Source organism: Mobula hypostoma, chromosome 23, assembly GCF_963921235.1.
Source record: "Mobula hypostoma chromosome 23, sMobHyp1.1, whole genome shotgun sequence".
Lineage (NCBI taxonomy): Eukaryota > Metazoa > Chordata > Chondrichthyes > Myliobatiformes > Myliobatidae > Mobula > Mobula hypostoma.
Window position 1 is genome coordinate 1461137 of NC_086119.1, and position 23829 is coordinate 1484965.

Sequence of the window (23829 nt, forward strand, 5' to 3'; positions counted from 1 at the left end):
TTGAAGGAAATTATAGACCAATTAGTCTGACCTCAGTGGTTCGGAAGATGTTATTGTTAAGGACGAGGTGATGGAGTACTTGGTGACACAGGACAAGATAGGACAAAGTCAGCATGGTTTCCTTAAGAGAAAATCCTGCCTTGCAAACTTCTTGGAATTCTTTGAGGAGATTACAAGTAGGGTAGATAAAGGGGACACAGTGGATGTTGTATATTTGGACTTTCATAAGGCCTTTGACAAGGTGCCACACATGAGGCTGCTTACGAAGTTAAGAGCCCATGGTATTACAGGAAGTTACTAAGATGGTTAGAGCATTAGCTGATTGGAAGAAGACAGTGAGTGGGAATAAAAGGATTTTTTACTGGTTAGCTGCAAGTGACTAGTGGTGTTCCACAGGGGTCAGTGTTGGGACCACTTCTTTTTATTCTGTATATAAATGATTTAGATGATGGAATAGATTACTTTGTTGCGAAGTTTACAGATGACACAAAGATTGGTGGAGGGGCAGGTAGTGTTGAGGAAACAGTAGGATACAGAAGGACTTAGACAGATCAGGAGAATGGGCAAGAAATTGGCAAATAAAATATAATGTTGGAAAATGCATGGTCATGCACTTTGGTAGTAGAAATAAATGTGCAGACTATCTTCTAAATGGGAAGAAATGCAAAAATCTGAGATGCAAAGGGACCAGGGAGTCCTTGTGCAGAACACCCTGAAGGTTAATTTGCAGGCTGAGTCAGTGGTGAGGAAGGCAAATGCAATTTTAGCATTCATTTCAAGAGGTCTATAATACAAGAGCAGGGATGTGATGCTGAGGCTTCATAACGCACTGGTGAGGCCTCACCTTGAGTATTGTGAACAGTTTTGGGCTCCTCATCTTAGAAGAGATGTGTTCTCTTAACATATAAGATTATTAAGGGATTGGACATACTAGAAGCAGGAAACATGTTCCCGATGTTGGGGGAGTCCAGAACCAGAGGCCACAATTTGAGAATAAGGGGTAGGCCATTTAGAATGGAGTTGAGGAAAAACTTTTTCACCCAGAGAGTTGTGCATCTGTGGAATGCTCTGCCTCAGAAGGCAGTGGAGGCCAATTCTCTGGAAGCTTTCAAGAAAGAGTTAGATAGAGCTCTTAATGATAGCGGAGTCAAGGGATATGGGGAGAAGGCAGAAACGGGGTACTGATTGTGGATGATCAGCCATGATCACAGTGAATGGCGGTGCTGGCTCGAAGGGCCGAATGGCCTACTCCTGCACCTATTGTCTATTGCGTTAGCATTGGAGAGGGTCCAGAGGAGGTTCACAAGGATGATTCCAGGAATGAAAGGGTTATCATACGAGGAACATTTGATGGCTCTGAGTCTGTACTCGCTGGAATTTAGAAGGATGAGGGGGGGATCTCATTGAAACCTTTTGAACGTTGAAAGGACTAGACAGAGTAGATGTGGAAAGGATTTTTCTCATAGTGGGAGAGTCTAGGACAAGAGGGCACAGCCTCAGGCTAAAGGTATGTCCATTCAAAACAGAGATGAGGAGAAATTTCTCTCGCTGGAGGCCGGTGAATTTGTGGAATTTGTTGCCACATGCAGCTGTGGAGGTCAGATCATTGGGTGTATTTAAGGCAGAGATTGATAGGTTCTTGATTGGATATGGCATCAAAGGTTACGGGGAGAAGGTTGGGAAATGGGGTTGAGAAGGAGAAAAAAAGAATCAGTCATGATTAAACAGCAGGGCAGACTCCAAATGGCCTAATTCTGCTCCTATGTCTTATGGTCTTATGGATACATCCCACAGTTCTGAAAGAAGTAGTTGGAGAGATTGTGGAAGCATTAATAATGATCTTTCAAGAATCAATAAATTCTCAAAAGGTTCCAGTGAAATGGAAAATTGCAACTGTCAGACCATTCTTCAAGAAGGGAGGGAGGCAGAAGAAAGGAAATTTTCGACCCGTTATACTGACTTCAGTGGTTGGAAAGATGTTTGAGTATATTATTAAGGATGAGGTTTTGGAGTACTTGAATGGGCATGATAAAGTAAACCAACGTCAGCACGGTTTCCTTAAGGGAAAATCTTGCCTGACAAATCTGTTGGAATTCTTTGAGGAATTAACAGGCAGGATAGACACAGCAGAGTCAGTGGTTGTTATTTATTTGGATTTTCAGAAGGTCTTTGGCAAGGTGCTGCACATGAGGCTGCTTGACAAGTTAAGAGCAGGAATGAAGGGAGCCTTTTCTGGTTGACTGTCGGTGACTTCTGGTGTTCCATAGGTGTTGGGATCTCTTCTCTCTACATTGCATGTCAATGATTTGGATGATGCAATTGATGGCTTTGTGGCCAAGTTTGCGAATGATATGAAGATGGGTGGAGGGGCAGGTACTGTTGAAGATTAGATTAGATTAGATTATGAGGACACGCAGTCCTCTTTTATTGTCACTTAGTAATGCATGCATTAAGAAATGATACAATATTCCTCCAGAATGATATCACAGAAACACAAGACAAACCAAGACTAAAAAAAACTGACAAAAACCACATAATTATAACATATAGTTACAACAGTGCAAAGCAATACCGTAATTTGATAAAGAACAGACCATGGGCACAGTAAAAAAAAGTTTCAAAGTCTCCCAAAAGTCCCATCATCTCACGCAGACGGTAGAAGGGAGAAACTCTCCCTGCCATGAGCTTCCAGCGCCGCAAACTTGCCGATGCAGCACCCTGGAAGCACCTGACCACAGCCGACTCTTGAGTCCATCCGAAAACTTCAAGCTTCCGACCAGCCCTCCGACATCGAGCACCGAGCACCATCTCTGCCGAGCTCTTCGACCCCGGCCCCGGCAACAGGTAATAGGCAAAGCCAAGGATTTGGGGCCTTCCCCTCCGGAGATTCTCAATCGCACAGTAGCAACGGCAGCGAAGCGGACATTTCAGAAGTTTCTCCAGATGTTCCTCCGTGCTTCTCACGTCCATCTCCATCAATTCAGGATTCTGCACGGCCCCTATTTAACAAATACGATATCATTTCGGAGCGGCCGCGTGCGCTGCATCGCGCCGCCATCTTCTCCACCCCTCTACAATTTCTACGGAAGCAGTGAGGCTGCAGAAGGATGGACAGATTGGAAAAATGGGCAAAGAAGTGGGGGATGGAATATAATGTAGGAAAGTGCCTGGTCATGCACTTTGATAGAAGGAACAAAAGCATAGACTATTTTCTAAATGGGGAGAAAATTCGATAATCAGAGGTGCAAAGGGACCTGGGAGTCCTCATACAGAATTCTCTAAAGGTTAATTTGCAGGTTGATGTAGTAATGAGGAAGGCAAACATTGCTGATATTGGAGAGGGTTCAAAGGAGGTTCATGAAATTGATTCCGGGATTTAAAGGCTTGTCATATGAGGAATATTTGATGTCTCTGGACCAGTACTCACTGGAATTCAAAGAAATGAGGGCTGATCTCATTGAAACCTATCGAATGCTGAAAGGCTTTGAAAGAGTGGATGTGAAGAGGATGTTTCCAATAGAGGGGGAGCCTCATCAAATGGCCTAATTCTGCTCCTATATTTTAAGGTATTGTGGTTTTAATTGCAATCCTAGCATTCATTTTGAGAAGATTATAATATAAGAGCAAGGATGTGATGCAGAAACGTTATAAGGCGTTAGTCAGACCACACTTTTTGTGAGCAGTTTTGGTCCCTTTATCTAAGAAAAGATGTGATGGCATTGGAGAGGGTCCAGTGGAGGTCCACAATAATTATCCCAGGAATGAAAGGGTTATTATATGAAGAGCATTTGGTTGGCTCTGGGCCTGTACTCATTAGAGTTTACAAGAATGGTGGCAGTGGGGGAACCTCATTGAAACTTATTGAATATTGAAAGGTCGAGATGGGGTGGATGTGGAGAGGATGTTTCCTACGGAGGGGGAGTCTAGAACTACAAGAGATGCCCATTTAGAATTTCATCAGCCAGAGCACGGTGAGTCTGTGGAATTCATTGTTGTGAACAGCTGTGGAGGCCAGGTCATTCAGTAGATTTAAACAATGGTTAATTTGTTCTTGGTCATTAGGGTGTCAAAGGTTACAGGGAAAAAGAAGGTTAAGAGCAATAATATATCAGCCATGATGGAATTTTAGATCAGACTCGGTGGCTGAGTGGCCCTAGTTCTGTTCCTATGTCTCAAGCAGTAGGCAGTTTAAATGGCTTGTCATGAATTAAATGGGCCAAAGGCCTGTTCCGGTGCTGTACTTTTCTATCACTCTGTGACCGGGAAAACACTGCCCAAGGGCACGGTGGGGCAGACCACTAGGGACATATCACCTGAGAGGGATGCTGGGGCAGACCACGGTCTGAGGGGGTAGGGGGACAGATTATTGGGAAACACTGTCCGAGGGGGTAGGGGGACAGATTGCTGAGGAAACACTGTCCAAGGGAGTAGGGGGACAGATTACTGGGGGAACACTGTCCGAGGGGGTAGTGCGGCAGATTACTGATGAACATTGTCCGAGGGGTTAGTGGGATGGATTACCGGGGGAAACACTGTCTGAGGGGTTAGTGGGGCAGATTACTGGGGAAACACTCTCCGAGGGGGCAGTGGGACAGATCACCAGGAGCGTTTAAGTGGATGTGAAGCTGAATCATCAAGGCACCAAGGGGTACAGACCATGTGTGGGCTTTGCAATGGGCAGTGGCTGATAGAGCAGGTTGAAGTTGTAAACATGGTGTCGTTCGACTTTCTGAAGGTCTTTGATAGAAAAATCAAGTGTGGGTGTTGGTGGTACACACGACAGACTGGGCAGGTCAGAATTGACAGGAGGGAGGTTTTGACAAGTCCTGTGTGGCAGATCAGTGCTGATCTCTGTCTACATCAGTGATTTTCTCATTGATTTTGTGCGAGGTTGTGATGATCAAATCTGGGAGTGTGGGGAGTGCAAAGGTAGTTTGGGGACAGTTGGAAGGGTTGAGGGAATGGATGTGCAGATGGGACATAGAAAATGTGGTGCTCACGCTATAGGGAATGGTAGATCTTGGCAGGACTCAGTGTTCAGAGAGAGGAAGTGTAGAATCAGATACAATCCCCATGTTTGACAGACATTAACACAGACACCATTAGGAAATATACAAAAGAATATAGACCTAAAACTTGGATTAGTGTAGATGGCAAAAGGGTTAGCACTAGGGTGGGCTGAAGACTCTTTTGTACAACTCTGTGACAAATGTATGTAAGAACAAGAACAGGTATCTCCATCTTTAGTGAGGCCACATTTAGAACATTGCATACCTTTTGGGCTGTTTATCAAAGAAAAGGTGTAGTTGTGAGATTGGGGATCTCAAATTGACTCAGGATGGCTGGACTCTTGAAAGGGGAGAGATTCGGCATCCTGGGCCCGTATTCTCCCGTTCTGGATGACAGGAGGTGACAAATAGAAAGGTATGAAGTTCTGAGCTTCACCGGTTGGGAGGGGTATTGCTGTTTCTTCTAGATGGGGTATATTCAGCCAGGAATCACAGTCTCAAACACTGTGGGGGCAAGGGGGGAGTGGAGAGAGAGGAGGAGGGATGTCTTCACTGAGGATAACAAGGCTTTGGATCATGCCCTGTGTACCATTGGGAAGGGATCCATAGCTTTATTACAAGATCAGGAAGGAACATGCTGCTGAGGTTGAAGAACAGTCTGAAACGATGGGTGGAATGGGTCATCCACTCCCCTACCCCCATTTCATGGGGGTTTGTAGATGGAGAAGGACGGGTAGGGAGTGAGATGGAGGTGATCAGAGTGCAGAGGCTTTGGGCAGGCAGGACGATGGACATGTACACTGATTTAATGGGACTCAGTAATAATGGCCCTGTCCCCACCACCCCTTGGCCAATCCCCAGCCCTTTCAAACATGCAAATTCCTCCTTGCTGGTGTGTCAGTTTGAACCTCTGCTGATAGACCCATCAGGAGCTGTGGAAATCCAAACCAGGGCGTAATCAGTGAGGAACATCCCTATGGTGATGGCAGCAGTTGGCAGAGCAGAGCCTGATTGCTGTGCAAGTGACCACTTTGGCCATCAGACATAAGATGCTGGCCCACCTGAGAGCCCTAACGGCAGCCAGCTCCCTGTGCAACTGCCTCGTTTTCCTCCTCTCTTCCTGGAGCTCTCTCCTCAGCTCCCGCACCTCCTCCTGTGCTTCGCACTTCATGTCGTTGGCCACCACTACCGCTGTCTGTAGGTCAGCCTGGAAGTATTGCCACTCCTCCTCTTCCTCCTGCCAAGGAATAACAGTAATTCCCAGGGACAGCCGACACACTCTTCCTTCCTCACCAACCGCTGGAGTGGGCTGTTGTCCCTACACCCTACGGCCCAACATCAAATGGAGTGGAGGTGTGAACACACAACCTCTTGGTTCATCATAACCCATGGGGATGGGGTAGGACAGAGACGGGAGTGGAGAGGGGGGGAGGGGATAGGACAGAGACGGGAGTGGAGAGAGGGGGGAGGGGATAGGAGGAAAGAGGGGAGTGTGGGAAGGGTGAGGTGGGAGAGGAAGAAAGACGTGAGAGAGGGAGGGAAGGAGAAAGAGAGACTCAGAGAGGGACAGAGACAGAGAGCAACTCAGTGAGAAAGGCAGGGTCAGAAGAGATGAAAAGCAAAGTTATTGATGGTCTTGTGTCTGTTTATGGGTTGGGATTTGATGAACAGAGGCCCCCACCCCGGGATCTGATGAACAGAGCCCCCGCCACCCCATGATGATCTGCCTTTCTCATCACACCACCTACCTGTGATGAGCACTGAGCCATACTGTGGGGCAGAGTTCCAGCACCCAGACAGTCCAAGAACTGCAAACCACCCTCTTACCTTCACCCTATCACTCTCACTTTCACTTCCTCCTCTCTTCAAACATTGTAACTTCCTCTTCATTCCAAGTTCCGTAAGTTTCCTTAATGTTGTCAGAGCCGGGGGTGGTAATGGGGACAAGCTCCCACTGCCTATTAAATGCTCCCAGTGGTGTGCAGCACAAACAGCCTCCAAAAACCATGTCCAGCTCCTGGCCCTCATGTGTGGCTTAGCTACTAAGCCCTTTGGAACCATTTCTACAGACAAGAGAAGGGGCAAAGGTGGATTACAGGCACTTTAAAACCAGTCGATTCAGGCAGATGGGGTTTGTCAGCTACGGTTGACAATCCATTTGAGAGAGGAAAACTCTGATTTCAAACTTCCACTGCCCTGCAGCTGTACCCATTCATGGGCGAGGCTTTGGAAGTAAACTCAGAGGGAAATCCAGAGCTGGAGTCCCTAAGGCAGTTCTAAATTGACTGTAATTCCTGTGATACCGCTGCAGTTCCTTTAGGTTCATCAGCTACATAGAGAGGGAGAGAGCCAGCTGCCTGAGCAACAGCTTGCCCTCCATATCATACCGCCCTGGATTGAGAATGCCATGGATGCTATATCGTACCGCCCTGGCTTGAGTATGCCATGGATGCCATATCGTACTGCCCTGGCTTGAGTATGCCATGGATGCCATATCGTACCGCCCTGGCTTGAGTATGCCATGGATGCCATATCGTACCGCCCTGGCTTGAGTATGCCATGGATGCTATATCGTACTGCCCTGGCTTGAGTATGCCATGGATGGCATATCGTACTGCCCTGGCTTGAATATGCCATGGATGCCATATCATACTGCCCTGGCTTGAGTATGCCATGGATGCCATATCGTACCGCCCTGGCTTCAGTATGCCATGGATGCCATATCGTTCTGCCCTGGCTTGAGTATGCCATGGATGCCATATCATACCACCTGCTTGAGTATGCCATGGATACCATATCGTACTGGCCTGGCTTGAGTATGCCATGGTTGCTCTCCATATCGTATTGCCCTGACTTGAGTATGCCATGGATGCAATATTGTACTGCCCTGGCTTGAGCATGCCATGGTTGCTCTCCATATTGCACTGCCCTGGCTTGAGTATGCCATGGATGCCATATTGTACTGCCCTGGCTTGAGTATGCCATGGATGCCATATCGTACCGCCCTGGCTTGAGTATGCCATGGATGCCATATCGTACTGCCCTGGCTTGAGTATGCCATGGATGCCATATCATACCGCCCTGGCTTCAGTATGCCATGGATGCCATATCGTACTGCTCTGGCTTGAGTATGCCATGGATGCCATATCTTACCGCCCTGGCTTGAGTATGCCATGGATGCCATATCGTACTGCCCTGGCTTGAGTATGCCATGGATGCCGTATCGTACTGCCCTGGCTTGAGTATGCCATGGATGCCATATCGTAATGGCCTGGCTTGAGTATGCCATGGATGCCATATTGTACCGCCCTGGCTTGAGTATGCCATGGATGCCATATCATACCACCCTGGCTTGAGTATGCCATGGATGCCATATCGTACTGCCCTGGCTTGAGTATGCCATGGTTGCCCTCCATATTGCACTGCCCTGGCTTGAGTATGCCATGGATGCCATATCGTACTGCCCTGGCTTGAGTATGCCATGGATGCCATATCGTACCGCCCTGGCTTGAGTATGCCATGGATGCTATATCGTACTGCCCTGGCTTGAGTATGCCATGGATGCCATATCGTACTGCCCTGGCTTGCGTATGCCATGGATGCCATATCGTACCGCCCTGGCTTGAGTATGCCATGGATGCCATATCGTACTGCCCTGGCTTGAGTATGCCATGGATGCCATATCATACTGCCCTGGCTTGAGTATGCCATGGATGCCATATCGTACTGCCCTGGCTTGAGTATGCCATGGATGCCATATCGTACTGCCCTGGCTTGAGTATGCCATGGATGCCATATCGTACTGCCCTGGCTTGAGTGTGCCATGGTTGCCCTCCATGTTGCACTGCCCTGGCTTGAGTATGCCATGGATGCCATATCGTACCGCCCTGGCTTGAGTATGCCATGGATGCTATATCGTACTGCCCTGGCTTGAGTATACCATGGATGGCATATCGTACTGCCCTGGCTTGAGTATGCCATGGATGCCATATCGTTGGGCCCTGGCTTGAGTATGCCTTGGATGCCATATCGTACTGCCCTGGCTTGAGTATGCCATGGATGCCATATTGTACCGCCCTGGCTTGGGTATGCCATGGATGCTATATCATACCACCCTGGCTTGAGTATGCCATGGATGCCATATCGTACTGCCCTGGCTTGAGTATGCCATGGATGCCATATTGTACCGCCCTGGCTTGAGTATACCATGGATGCCATATCGTACTGCCCTGGCTTGAGTATGCCATGGATGCCATATCGTACCGCCCTGGCTTGACCGTACCGCCCTGGCTTGAGTATGCCATGGATGCCATATCGTACCGCCCTGGCTTGAGTATGCCATGGATGCCGTATCGTACTGCTCTGGCTTGAGTATGCCATGGATGCCATATCGTAATGGCCTGGCTTGAGTATGCCATGGATGCCACATTGTACCGCCCTGGCTTGAGTATGCCATGGATGCCATATCATACCACCCTGGCTTGAGTATGCCATGGATGCCATATCGTACTGCCCTGGCTTGAGTATGCCATGGTTGCCCTCCATATTGCACTGCCCTGGCTTGAGTATGCCATGGATGCCATATCGTACTGCCCTGGCTTGAGTATGCCATGGATGCCATATCGTACCGCCCTGGCTTGAGTATTCCATGGATGCCATATCGTACTGCCCTGGCTTGAGTATGCCATTGTTGCTCTCCATATTGCACTGCCCTGGCTTGAGTATGCCATGGATGCCATATCTTACCGCCCTGGCTTGAGTATGCCATGGATGCCATATCGTACTGCCCTGGCTTGAGTATGCCATGGATGCCATATCATACTGCCCTGGCTTGAGTATGCCATGGATGCCATATCGTACTGCCCTGGCTTGAGTATGCCATGGATGCCATATCGTACTGCCCTGGCTTGAGTATGCCATGGATGCCATATCGTACTGCCCTGGCTTGAGTGTGCCATGGTTGCTCTCCATATTGCACTGCCCTGGCTTGAGTATGCCATGGATGCCATATCATACCGCCCTGGCTTGAGTATGCCATGGATGCCATATCGTACCGCCCTGGCTTGAGTATGCCATGGATGCTATATCATACTGCCCTGGCTTGAGTATACCATGGATGGCATATCGTACTGCCCTGGCTTGAGTATGCCATGGATGCCATATCGTTGGGCCCTGGCTTGAGTATGCCATGGATGCCATATCGTACTGCCCTGGCTTGAGTATGCCATGGATGCCATATTGTACCGCCCTGGCTTGGGTATGCCATGGATGCTATATCATACCACCCTGGCTTGAGTATGCCATGGATGCCATATCGTACTGCCCTGGCTTGAGTATGCCATGGATGCCATATTGTACCACCCTGGCTTGAGTATACCATGGATGCCATATCGTACTGCCCTGGCTTGAGTATGCCATGGATGCCATATCGTACCGCCCTGGCTTGACCGTACCGCCCTGGCTTGAGTATGCCATGGTGCCATATTGTACCGCCCCGGCTTGAGTATGCCATGGATGCCATATCGTACCGCCCTGGCTTGAGTATGCCATGGATGCTATATCGTACTGCCCTGGTTTGAGTATGCCATGGATGCTCTCCATATTGTATTGCCCTGGCTTGAGTATGCCATGGATACCATATCGTACTGCCCTGGCTTGAGTATGCCATGGATGCCATATCTTCCTGCCCTGGCTTGAGTATGCCATGGATGCAACATCCATGGTTGGCCTCGACTTACAGAGGACCTCCTCATTGCAACTTTCCTCTTAGAGATTTTCCCAAATTCACTCGAGGCCATTCAACCCATTCAAACGATGCTGTCCACTTAGCTCCGTGCTTCGGCCTTTCCCACATTCCACTGATATTTCCCTTTGGCAAGTTGTTACACAAACTGCTTCCACTTGCCTTTCAGCTGGGTCACTCACCACAGGACACATTCTTCATTTGGTTCTCTGCCGACCCCCTTGACTCTGTGTCCCCTCTGCCTACCCACACTCCTTGTCCTAGACACAGGCCCTCATTGTTTACTTGACCAACACTCCTCATGGGATGTTCTCTCTCTCACTGACACTCTGTAGCTCTCTACTAGCCAGGGACATGTGGGATGCAAACTGCCTCGGCAACAGGAGGCAGTGGGTGATGCTGGATGCTTGCTGTGTGATTCACAGCCCATGACCACTGGGATTTTCTGTTATTCTATAAGCTATTGGTCACAGCTACAGTGGGAGAAGTGTGTAGCTCAGTAGGGTGATGGAGACCGCATGGTACAGGGTGCAGAGGAGACACACCACAATCTCACCTGTGATTCTTCAGTAACTGGAGATGTCAGGTCTCTTTTCTCTGGGGCAGGGGAGGCTGAGGGAGAGACTGATGGAGGTGAATAAAATTAAGACGTGCAAAGGGAAGGCCAATAGTAGTAAACTTTTGCCCAAAACCAGAGGATATTGGTTTCAGGTAAGAAGGAAGAGGATATTAGTTTGGGGGAAGAGCACATTCATTTGGGGCAGGTGGGAAAAGGACATTGGTTTAGGGAAAAGGGAAAAGGACATTGGTTTAGGGAAAAGGGAAGAGTACATTGGTTTGGGGGAAAAGGAAAGGGTACATTAGTTTGGGGGAAGAGGAAAGAAGACATTGGTTTGGGGAAGGGGAAAAAGACATTGGTTTGAGGGAAGAGGACATTCATTTGGGGCAAGTGTGAAGAGGACATTGGTTTGGAGCAAGAGGACATTAGTTTAGAGCAAGAATAGACAGGTAGGAAAGTAGAAGAGTGGTTTCTCTGTTATGTGACTCTATAAATTGCAACCACAGCCTCTAAATTTGATCTGTCACACACATTTTCAGCACAGTTCTCCATCTCCCGTTATTCTAGTGGAGGTCACACACATTCACCTTTCATATTCCAGACCAGATATGCTGTATCCCAGAGCACTGAGAAATGCCAGGGGGAATGGTGGAGGTGAGCCCAGATATCCCAATCCTCCTCAGGCTACAGGATGCCAGAGGAGACTGCAAAGATGTCATCAGAATTGGTAAAATGTGGCCAGAAGGAATGATTGGGGTAATTTACAGTGGAGAAGGTTGAGGGGAGAGTGGTTGAAATGTGTAAAACTGTCAGAGTCCTTTCAGAGCTAATTACCTGAGCAGAGGGCAGTCAGAGACCAGGGACAGATAACAGAAGTAACTGGTAGATTAGGGGACTATGGGGTAAATCCAGAGGGTGGGGGGGGGGAGGTTTCCTGGAACTCAATGACTGAAATCCTTTATGTTTAACTGTGCCTGGGAGTTGTACCTGAAGAACTGGGCATTCCTGGGCTAAGGCTGGAGAACTCTGTTGACAGACATGAACAAGATGGGCTGAATTGCCTCATTCTGTGTCCTACACTTTCTGTTTCCACTGCTGCACTTGACCTTTAGCAGCAGCATCTTCCTCCTGAAGTTTTGCCAACACCATCACTACTGCCATGCCTCGCTGCATGGAGTATCCATCACACCTCTTCTGCCGAATTTGAGGGGCAAGGAAATACCTGAAAGGATTGCCCAAACTGTGGGGAGAGTGTGAGGAGTAATTCTGCCTGGACAGCTCTTGATGGTGTTAGTACAGAGCAGTAGGCTGATTGCCCATTGGTCATAGCTAGAATCAACTCCTGCCTCAGCAAGGACCTGGGCCGACTACGATTTGCCTATCACCACAATAGGTCTACGGCAGACGCAATCTCAATGGCTCTTCATACACTCTTAGATTACCTGGACAATACAAACACCTGTCAGGATGCTGTTTGTTGACTATAGCTCAGTGTATTACATCATCAGTCCCACAGTCCTAATCAATAAGTAACTGAACCTGGGCTTCTGTACCTCCTTCTGTAATTGGATCCTCAACTTTCTAACCTGAAGACCACAATCTTTATGGATTGATAATAATGTCTCCTCCTCGCTGACAATCAACACTGGCCACACACCACTGCTCTACTCTCTCTATACCCATTACTGTGTGGCTAGGCACTGCTCAGATACCATCTATAAATTTGCTGATGATACAATAATTGTTGGTAGAATCTCAGATGGAGATGAGAGGCCATACAGGAGCAAGTTATACCATCTATTTGAGTGATGTCACAACAATAACCTGGCACTCAACATCAGTACTACTAAAGAGCTGATTGTGGACTTCAGGAAGGGAAGGACATGGGAACACGAACCAATCTTCAGAGAAGGATCATAAGTAGAGAGAGTGAGCATTTTCAAGTTTCTGGATGTCAAGATCTCTGAGCATATAATCTATTCCCAAAATATTGGTACAGCTACAAAGGCAAGACAGGGGCTCTATTTCATTAGGAGCTTGAAGAGATTTGATCTGTTACCTAAAACACTCGAAAACCTCTATAGATGTACCATGGAGAGCATTCCGACAGGCTGCATCACCGTCTGGTATGGGGGGTGGGGGGGTTGATACTGCACAGGACAGAAAGTAGCTACAGAGAGTTGTAAAATTAGTCAGCTCCATCTAGGGTACCAGTCTCCGTAGTATCAAAGACATCTTCAAATAGTATGGATGTAGAAATCAGCATCCATTATTGAAGAACCCCTCTCCCAGGACATGTCCTCTTCTCATTGTTACCATCAGGTAGGAGATACAAAAGCCTGAAGGCACACGCTCAGCGATTCAGGAACAGCTTCTTCCCCTCTGCCATCCGATTCCTAAATGGACATTGAACCCTTGAACACTAACTCACTTTTTAAAAATATATTATTTCTGTTTTGCACTATTTTAATCTAACTATTTAGTATGCATATATATATTTACTGTAAATGATTTCTTTCTTCTTTCTATATTATCATGTATTGCATTGTACTGGTGTTGCCAAACTAAGTTTCACGACACATGCCGGTGATAATAAACCTGATTCTGATTTTGTGAAACTCTTCTGAGGATCAACCTAACGATGAACTCGAATCGTAAAGAGCCTATATGGAGCAGATGGGGTGCATTACATTCCAGCCCTGACCACCCCGAATATTGCCATTGCCCAGCCAGTGCAGCCCAAGGACAAACACACACATTCCAACCACCACCCAGTGAACGGCTCACGGGATGGAAGCTGCAGCTGAGATCTCCTGGACATCCACAGACCATAAGACACAACAGTAGAATTATGCCATTCGGCCTGAGTCTGCAGCATACCATCATGCCTGATTTATGATCTCTCTCGTCCCCATTCTCTGACCTTCTCCCTGTAACCTTTGACACCCTGACTAATCAAGAACCTATCCGCTGCTTTAAATATACCCAATGACTTGGCCTCCACTGCCATCTATGGCAATGAATTCCACCGATTCACCACCTCCGGCTGAAGCTGTTGTAATATTATCCCTGGGTCCTTTGCAATGACAGGCTGGCACACTGAGTAATTCTGATCTTGCACTCACCTTCATTTTCTTGTTGGACATCTTCAGCTGTTTCTCCAGTTCCAGGTTCTGCCTTTCCAAAGACTTCACTTTACCTAGGAAAGAAAATTCATAAATTCGACATTCAGTTGAGAGAGGAGAGATTAGAGGGCAGCTTCTTCACACAGTGGGTGGTGAGAATATGGAACGATCTGCCAGAGGCAGAAACAAGAACATTTAAAATACACTTGGGCAGCTACGGGGACGGGCGAGGAGGAGCTTGGCAAAATAGTAGGAGTTTGGGTGGCATGGACAAGAATGGCTGAAAGGCCTGTATATCTTCTATGACCTGTCCGTTATGGCACAATGAAGCAGCGATCGGTGATATGGAGAGCGGAGGAGGAGTGTTAAGCTGGTGTTAGGAAAGGGAGGCTGGGGAAGCGGGGGGAGTTGATGGGGACAGGTACGGGCAGTGAGAGAGAGAGCCCAAGGTTTGAGTTCCTCACACAGGCCTCCGATTCACTCAGCCTCTCGGCTATGCTCAGCTCTTTGCTATTGAGGACCGGGTGACAGTGACACCACCACTTGAAATAGTCACTAGTTCTCTCCCAACAGGTACTGTGTTGGCTGGGTGGAGTTTGAGGCGGAGGGTGCAGATCCCAGTAGGTGTTGGGATCCCAGTGATGATGGTCGGATAGGGTTTGAGGTAGAAGGCATTGATCAGGTGGGGTTTGAGGTGAAGGATGTTGACCCCAGTGGGTGTGGACTGGGTGGGGTTTAAGATGGAGGGTGCGGACCCCAGCGGGTGTGGACTGCGTGGGCTTTGGGTTGGAGGATGTGGACCCCGGTGGGTGTTGAGATCCCAGTGATGATGGTCAGGTGGGGTTTGAGGTGGAGGGTGTGGACCCCAGTGGGTGTTGAGATTTCAGTGATATTGGCTGAGTGGTGCTTGAGGTGGAGGGTGGGTTTAAGATGGAGGGTGTGGACTCCGGTGGGTGTTGACCGGGTGGGGTTTGGGTTGGAGGGTCTTGTCCCCAGTGGGTGTTGGAAAAATGGGTTTCAGGTGGAGGGTGTGGTCCCCGGTGGGTGTTGGTCAAATGGGTTTAAGATGGAGGGTGTGGAGTCCGGTGGGTGTTGGCCGGGTGGGGTTTGGGTTAGACACTGTGGTCCCCGGTGGGTGTTGGCTAGGTAGGTTTGGGTTGGAGGGTTTTGTCCCCAGTGGGTGTTGGTCAAATGGGTTTGAGGTGGAGGGTGTGGACCCTGGTGGGTGTTGACCAGCTGGGTTTTGAGGTGGAGGGTGTGGACCCTGGTGGGTGTTGACCGGCTGGGTTTTGAGGTGGAGGGTGTGGACCCTGGTGGGTGTTGACCGGCTGGGTTTTGAGATGGAGGGTGTGGACCCTGATGGGTGTTGACCGGCTGGGTTTTGAGGTGGAGGGTGTGGACCCTGGTGGGTGTTGACCGGCTGGGTTTTGAGGTGGAGGGTGTGGACCCTGGTGAGTGTTGAGATTTCAGTGATGTTGGCCGGATGAGGTTTGAGGTGGAGGGTGTGGACCCTGGTGGGTGTTGACCGGCTGGGTTTTGAGGTGGAGGGTGTGGACCCTGGTGGGTGTTGACCGGCTGGGTTTTGAGGTGGAGGGTGTGGACCCTGGTGGGTGTTGACCAGCTGGGTTTTGAGGTGGAGGGTGTGGACCCTGGTGGGTGTTGAGATCCCAGTGATGATGGTCAGGTGGGGTTTGAGGTGGAGGGTGTGGACCCCAGTGGGTGTTGAGATTTCAGTGATATTGGCTGAGTGGTGCTTGAGGTGTAGGGTGGGTTTAAGATGGAGGGTGTGGACTCCGGTGGGTGTTGACCAGGTGGGGTTTGGGTTGGAGGGTCTTGTCCCCAGTGGGTGTTGGTCAAATGGGTTTCAGGTGGAGGGTGTGGTCCCCGGTGGGTGTTGGTCAAATGGGTTTAAGATGGAGGGTGTGGAGTCCGGTGGGTGTTGGCCGGGTGGGGTTTGGGTTAGACGCCGTGGTCCCCGGTGGGTGTTGGCTAGGTGGGTTTGGGTTGGAGGGTCTTGTCCCCAGTGGGTGTTGGTCAAATGGGTTTGAGGTGGAGGGTGTGGACCCTGGTGGGTGTTGACCGGCTGGGTTTTGAGGTGGAGGGTGTGGACCCTGGTGGGTGTTGACCGGCTGGGTTTTGAGGTGGAGGGTGTGGACCCTGGTGGGTGTTGACCGGCTGGGTTTTGAGGTGGAGGGTGTGGACCCTGGTGGGTGTTGACCGGCTGGGTTTTGAGGTGGAGGGTGTGGACCCTGGTGGGTGTTGACCGGCTGGGTTTTGAGGTGGAGGGTGTGGACCCTGGTGGGTGTTGACCGGCTGGGTTTTGAGGTGGAGGGTGTGGACCCTGGTGGGTGTTGACCGGCTGGGTTTTGAGGTAGAGGGTGTGGACCCTGGTGGGTGTTGATCGGCTGGGTTTTGAGGTGGAGGGTGTGGACCCTGGTGGGTGTTGACCGGCTGGGTTTTGAGGTGGAGGGTGTGGACCCTGGTGGGTGTTGACCGGCTGGGTTTTGAGGTGGAGGGTGTGGACCCTGGTGGGTGTTGACCGGCTGGGTTTTGAGGTGGAGGGTGTGGACCCTGGTGGGTGTTGACCGGCTGGGTTTTGAGGTGGAGGGTGTGGACCCTGGTGGGTGTTGACCGGCTGGGTTTTGAGGTGGAGGATGTGGAACTTACACTCCAGCTGCTCGATGATCCTCTCGTTGTGCAGATGCACGGCCTGATGTTGTTCCAACTGGTCCCTCAGCTCGAAGACCGTCTCCTCCAGCTCCCTCACCTGCTGCTCCTTCCCTCCGTCTCCACCATGTCCTCCACAATCCACCTGTAAGCATAGCACGCCTCAGATCCATACACCTTAGCTTCTCTAAACTGATGTGGATAAACACTGTTTAAAATGTTAGTTCTGGGCCTTGCACAGCTTGACCGGACCCTGGCGGGAGGCGGTACTTCAGAGACTGTCCCCGGGGAGAGTCGGTACGTCACGGACTGTACCCGGGAGAGTCAGTACGTCATGGACTGTACCCGGGGAGATTTGGTACTTCAGGGACTGTACCCCGGGGAGAGTCAGTATGTCAGGGACTGTACCCCGGGGAGAGTCAGTATGTCAGGGACTGTACCCCGGGGAGAGTCGGTACATCACGGACTGTACCCGGGAGAGTCAGTATGTCAGGGACTGTACCCCGGGGAGAGTCAGTATGTCAGGGACTGTACCCGGGGAGATTTGGTACGTCAGTCTGCCTCTGTGACTCAGAAGGGAGGAGAGTAGAAGAGGCATGCTGTGGTGACAGGGGATTCGTAGTTTGGGCAACAGACAGATGGGTCTGTGGGTGAGAATGAGATTCCTGGATGGTATGGTGTATCCTGGGTACCAGGGTCCAGGATATCTCGAATCAAGTGTAATGCCCTGATTCATGTTTTTACTGTCACGCTGTATGTATCTCATTTAGCAGTTCTGAAGGAGCAGTCTGTTCCGTTTTCAGCTTGTTTGGGTTATTGTTGAAGATAAGAGATGAGGAGAAATGGATGCCATCCAATCAGGATGGTAAAGCTGAGGGGAAGTTTCTCTGGTGAAAGACACTAATGTTCAGCTTGGGTCTTTTGTTTGGCAGGAGATGAACAGAGAAGACATTGGGGAGAACCAGTCGTAGGGTACAACCTGGTGGGAGACGCGTTTGTCAAGATGGATTGTGAGGGACGTTGGGAAGGTGGTGTGTGCTTTCACGCAGACCGAGGGACCAGCACGTGAGTGACTGAGAAGTTCAAGATGACCTCCAACTTGTGCACATTGGACTGTTTAATTACAGTGGGCCCATTTCTTTTTGTTTTTCTTTACTAACCCTTAAGTTAAGGTTAATAAATATAATTCCATTAGTCTTATGCAGTGTCCTGTCCGTTATTTTGTGGCACTAACTTGTAGCAGGGTAGCAGGTTACACAGCACCCACACAAGCCGTGGTTTGGGGTGGGAGAGCCGTCTCCATCTCACGAGCTTAATGGGACCGAGGAGAGCCTTCCCGAGACTTACACAGCCAAGAAAACCAGGGGGTTTCACAAGTGCTCAGCATTCAGTGGGAGGATGACCAGCCAGAGGGCGTGGTCCATGTAGGTTCCAATGACATGGGGAGGATGAGTGACAAGGTTCTGCAAGGCAAGCTCAAGGAGTTAGGTGCTAAGTTAAAGGGCAGGACCTCCAGGGTTATGAACTCGGGATTGGTACCCATGCCACGTGCCAGTGAGGCAAGACCTAGGAAGATTATACCGTTTAATATGTGGCTAAGGAGTTGGTGTGGGAGGGAGGGCAAAAGATTTTTGTATCACTGGGCTCGCTTACAGGGAAAGTGGGACCTGTACAGAAAGGACTATTTACACCTGAACTGGCGGGGGACTAATAGCCTAGGGGTAAGGTTTGTTAATACTGCATGGCGGGGTTTAAACTGGAGTTGCAGGGGGAAGGGTACCAGAATGCCAGAGCAGTTAGTGGAGATGTTGTGAAGGCAGATGTTGGTAAGACCTCAGACAAGTTAAAGATCAAAAGGTTGAATATGGTGTGACAAAATCATAAAGGAAGAATACAGGACTGAAGGTGTTGTATCTGAATGCACGCAGTGTACAGAGTAAGGTAAATGGACTTGGAGCACAGTTGCAGATTGGCAGGTATGATGATGTAGCCATCACTGAATCATGTCTGAAAGAGGATTATAGCTGGGAACTTCATGGGACAGTGTAAGACCAGGGGGCACAGCCTCAGAATAGAAGGGTGTCCTTTTAGAACGGAGATGAGGAGGAATTTCTTTAGCCAGAGAGTTGTGAATCTGTGGAATTCTTTGCCACAGGCAGGTTGGAGGCCAAGTCTTTATGTATATTTAAGGCAGAGGATGAAAGATCCTTGATTGATCAGGGCATGAAGGGATACGGGGAGAAGACAGGAGACTGGGGCTGAGAGGAAAAATGGATCAGCCAGGATGAGATGGCAGCGCAGACACAATGGGCCTAGTTCTCCTCCTATATCTATATCTCCTCCTATACCCCCCTTAATCACAGGACTCTGCAGAGAGTGATGTGGTCAGCCCAGCGCATCTGTAATTGTGAACTTCCCATGAATCAGGACATTTACAAGGTCAGGTGCGTAAAAACGGCCCGTAGGATCATTGGGGACCCAAGTCATCCCAACCACAATCTATTCCAGCTGCTACCATGCAGGAAGCAGTACCGCAGCATAAAGCCTCACCTGTGAGTCGCTGTGCTCCAGAGGCTGGCAGCCAGGGTCCAGTGACGCTGTTCCCGTTGCCGAACTCTCCATGTGCCGACACTCTCCCTGCTTCGAGCACCCACTGCTTGACCGCTCCCCGTCAGTGACTACCACCTGGATGCCGAACAACTCGCTGGCCTGTGCTGTTCTGCATTCCACAGTCCGCAGTGATCCACACTCCCTGGTTGCCACTGTTCCATGATCCCGGTACTGCACTGTACTGCTTCCGTCTGCCTGCGCTGCTCTGCATTCCCCGGCCTGCACTGTACTGCTTCCGTCTGCCTGCGCTGCTCCGTGTTCCCCAGCCTGCACTGTACTACTTCCATCTGCCTGCGCTGCTCCGCGTTCCCCGGCCTGCGCTGCTCTGCATTCCCCCGCCTGCACTGTACTACTTCCGTCTGCCTGCGCTGCTCTGCATTCCCTGGCCTGCACTGTACTGCTTCCGTCTGCCTGCGCTGCTCCGCGTTCCCCGGCCTGCGCTGCTCCGCATTCCCCGGCCTGCGCTGTACTGCTTCCGTCTGCCTGCGCTGCTCCGCGTTCCCCGGCCTGCGCTGCTCCGCGTTCCCCGGCAAATGCTGTTTCAAACTCCCCGGCCTGCGCTGTACTACAATTCTCTGTCTGTGCTGATCCGCATTCCCTGTCCTGCGCTGAACTACAGTTCTCTGTCTGCGCTGTTCCACGTTCCTCACCCTGCACTGTTCTGCCATTCCCAGCTTCCACTGTGCTGCATTCCCCAGCCTGCGCTGCTCCGTGTTCCCCAGCCTGCGCTGCTCCGCGTTCCCCGGCCTGCGCTGCTCCGCATTCCCCGGCCTGCGCTGTACTGCTTCCGTCTGCCTGCGCTGCTCCGCGTTCCCCAGCAAATGCTGTTTCAAACTCCCCGGCCTGCGCTGTACTACAATTCTCTGTCTGTGCTGATCCGCATTCCCTGTCCTGCGCTGAACTACAGTTCTCTGTCTGCGCTGTTCCACGTTCCTCACCCTGCACTGTTCTGCCATTCCCAGCTTCCACTGTGCTGCGTTCCCCAGCCTGCGCTGCTCCGCGTTCCCCAGCCTGCGCTGCTCCGCGTTCCCCAGCCTGCGCTGCTCCGCGTTCCCCGGCCTGCGCTGCTCTGTGTTTCTCTGCCTGAGGCGTGCTTGCCTCACCACTATGACTTCCCACTGAGTCTTCCACTCCCCCTTCATCTCTGAGGTTCCTGGACCATCCTGGACAGGCCATAAGCTGCTGGTCAGATCCCAGCTCCCTCCCCTGGCCTGGCCCCTGAAACTGAGGGGTCTGGACCACCAGGGGAGGGTGGCTCCCCTCCCCACACACAGACAATGATCCTGGGTTGGAGTTATTAGCACTGATGTGACATAAGGGGAAGGAGCTGAAAGTCAGGGGGTCAGAGGCCAAATGTTTGAAGGGCATAGGGTTGGAGGGAGGGGAGGCAGAGGTCAGAGAGTCAGAGGACAGGTTTTTGGCAGGGTTGGGGTCAGTGGTCAAAAGGTTGGAGGTCAGGAGATCACAGGGCAGATCTTTGGCAGGGCAGGAGCTGGAAGTCAGGGGGTTGGAGCTTGAAGGGTCAAAAGGCAGATCTATGGCAGGGCAGGAGTTGGAGGTTGAGGGGTCAAAGGTCGGGGGGCCCCGGGAGAAGCTGCTGGGTTCCCTGCGGGACCTCACACCTCCTCTTTCCAGTGTGGGCAGTGCTGAGCAGCCCTTCAGTCGGGATCTGGCCACCTCCGGCGGTCTCGGACTCACGGGACCCTGTGACCGCTGATCCCTGGGGCCCAGCCCCAGCCGGTGAGTCTGACTCTGGGAAACGGGCTCCTTCGGCACCGCCCTGCGGATTGGAGTAGTGGCTCGGCCTGACAACAGGGTCCCTGTGGGGAGAGGGCAGAGTTCAAAGGCCGGACCACAAATCTTGACCAACCCTGACCACTGACCCTGAGCTCTGATTCTGAACTGACCCCAGCCTTGACTTCATTTGAAACCCAACACTGGCCCTGATAGAACCATAGAAAACAATACAGGCCCTCCAGCCCACAAAGCTGTGCCAAACATGTACGTGACTTTATAAATTACCTCGAGTTATCCATAGCCCTCTATTTTTCTAAGCTCCATGTACCCATCCAGGAGTCTCTCAAAAGACCCTATCGTATCTGCCTCCACCACCATCGCCGGCAGCCCATTCCACACACTCACCACTCTCTGTGTAAAAAACTGACATCTCCTCTGTACCTACTTCCAAGCACCTTAAAACTGTGTCCTCTCGTGTTACCCATTTCAGCCCTGGGAAAAAGCCTCTGACTATCCACACGATCAATGCCCCTCATCATCTTATATAAGATTTAAATGAATATATGCTGATAATGGGCGGGGATTTTAACTGCTGCTTAAATCCTATGATTGATAAGAGCTCAACCAATCAGCAACTTCCAAATTATTCTGCATCATTAATTAATTCTTTTTTGATTGATTTTGGGTTGATTGTTTTGTGGAGGTATCTGCACCCCGATAACAGAGAATATTCTTTCTTCTCACATGTTTATAAAAAATATTCGAGGATCGATTATGTTATAATCGATCCCCGCTTCTTGCCTAGTGTTAAAAATTGTGAACATGACGCTATTGCTATATCTGATCATGCACCTCTGAGATTGTCTTTTGAATTTGATGATGTCATTCTTATCTGCCCACCATGGCGCATGTCTCAGACATTATTGCAAAACTCTGACTTTGTCAGTTTCATTGAAACCCAGATAAAAGAATTCTTTTCTTTTTAACGATATAGGGGGAATGTCTAAATTAATTATATGGGATACATTTAAAGCATTTTTATGTGGTCAGACTATTTCTTAGTCAGCTAAACTTAAAAAACAGACTAAAGCAGAATTAGATAGAATTTCAAAACAAATTAAAGATTTAGATAATATCTATGCAATTTCCCCCAATATTGATTTATTTAAACAAAGGGTGGAACTTCAATCACAATATAATCTGTTATTAACTCATCCCATTGAAGGATATTTGCTTAAGTTAAAGAGCCAATTCTATATGTTCAGAGATAAAAATAATAAACTGCTCGCATCTCAATTAAAAATAGCTGCAGCCAAATCATGAAAATTCGTAGGAAAGATGGTACCTTGGCTCAGGAATATGAAGAAATTAATAAGATTTTTCAAAATTTTTATGCTGAACTTTATAAATCTCAATGTCCGTTAGAGTCCTCTGAAATGAATGCTTTTTTACGAAAGATTTTTTTTCCTAAGATTTCGGCGAGGATCAAAAAATTCTTGATGCACTTCACACTTATCTGGGTTGAACTCCATCTGTCACTTCTCAGTCCAGTTTTGCATCCTATCGATGTCCCACTGTAACCTCTGACAGCCCTCCACACTATCCACAACACCCCAAACCTTTGTATCATCAGCAAATTTACTAACCCATCCCTCTACTTCCTCATCCAGGTCATTTATAAAAATCACAAAGAGAAGGGGTCCCAGAACAGATCCCTGAGGCACACCACTGGTCACCGACATCCATGCAGAATATGACCCGTCCACAACCACTCTTTGCCTTCTGTGGGTGAGACAATTCTGGATCCACAAAGCAAGGTTCCCTTGGATCCCATGCCTCCTTACTTTCTCAATAAGCCTGGCATGGGGTACCTTATCAAATGCCTTGCTGAAATCCATATACACTACATCTACTGCTCTACCTACATCAATGCGTTTAGTCATATCCTCAAAAAATTCGATCAGGCTCGTAAGGCACGACCTGACTTTCACAAAGCCATGCCGACTATTCCTAATCATATTATGCCTCTCCAAATGTTCATAAATCCTGCCTCTCAGGATCTTCTCCATCAACTTACCAACCACTGAAGTAAGACTCACTGGTTTCTAATTTCTTGGGCTATCTCTACTCCCTTTCTTGAATAAGGGAACAACATCTGCAACCCTCCAATCCTCCGGGATTCCCCTCTCCCCATTGATGATGCAAAGATCATCGCCAGAGGCTCAGCAATCTTCTCCCTCGCCTCCCACAGTAGCCTGGGGTACATCTCATCCAGTCCTGGTGACTTATCCAACTTGATGTTTTCCAAAAGCACCAGCTCATCCTCTTTCTTAATGTCTATATGCTCAAGTTCTTCAGTCCACTGTAAGTCATAGGGTT

At 49.5% G+C, this 23829-nt stretch overlaps 1 protein-coding gene across 1 annotated transcript in view; it reads right to left on the reverse strand.

Moving 5' to 3' along the window:
- Positions 1-2441: 2441 nt before the first annotated feature.
- The window catches only part of LOC134336707 (uncharacterized), a 29182-nt gene continuing 7794 nt past the window's right edge, over positions 2442-23829 (reverse strand). Inside the window, exons 4-8 of the mRNA XM_063031093.1 lie at positions 19654-21533; positions 17104-17248; positions 14437-14510; positions 6071-6246; positions 2442-2999 (exon numbers count right to left, since the gene is read on the reverse strand). Of these exons, the coding sequence (XP_062887163.1) occupies positions 2981-2999; positions 6071-6246; positions 14437-14510; positions 17104-17248; positions 19654-21533 (2294 nt within the window). The 3' untranslated portion in view covers positions 2442-2980. The remainder of the gene's footprint in view (positions 3000-6070; positions 6247-14436; positions 14511-17103; positions 17249-19653; positions 21534-23829) is intronic.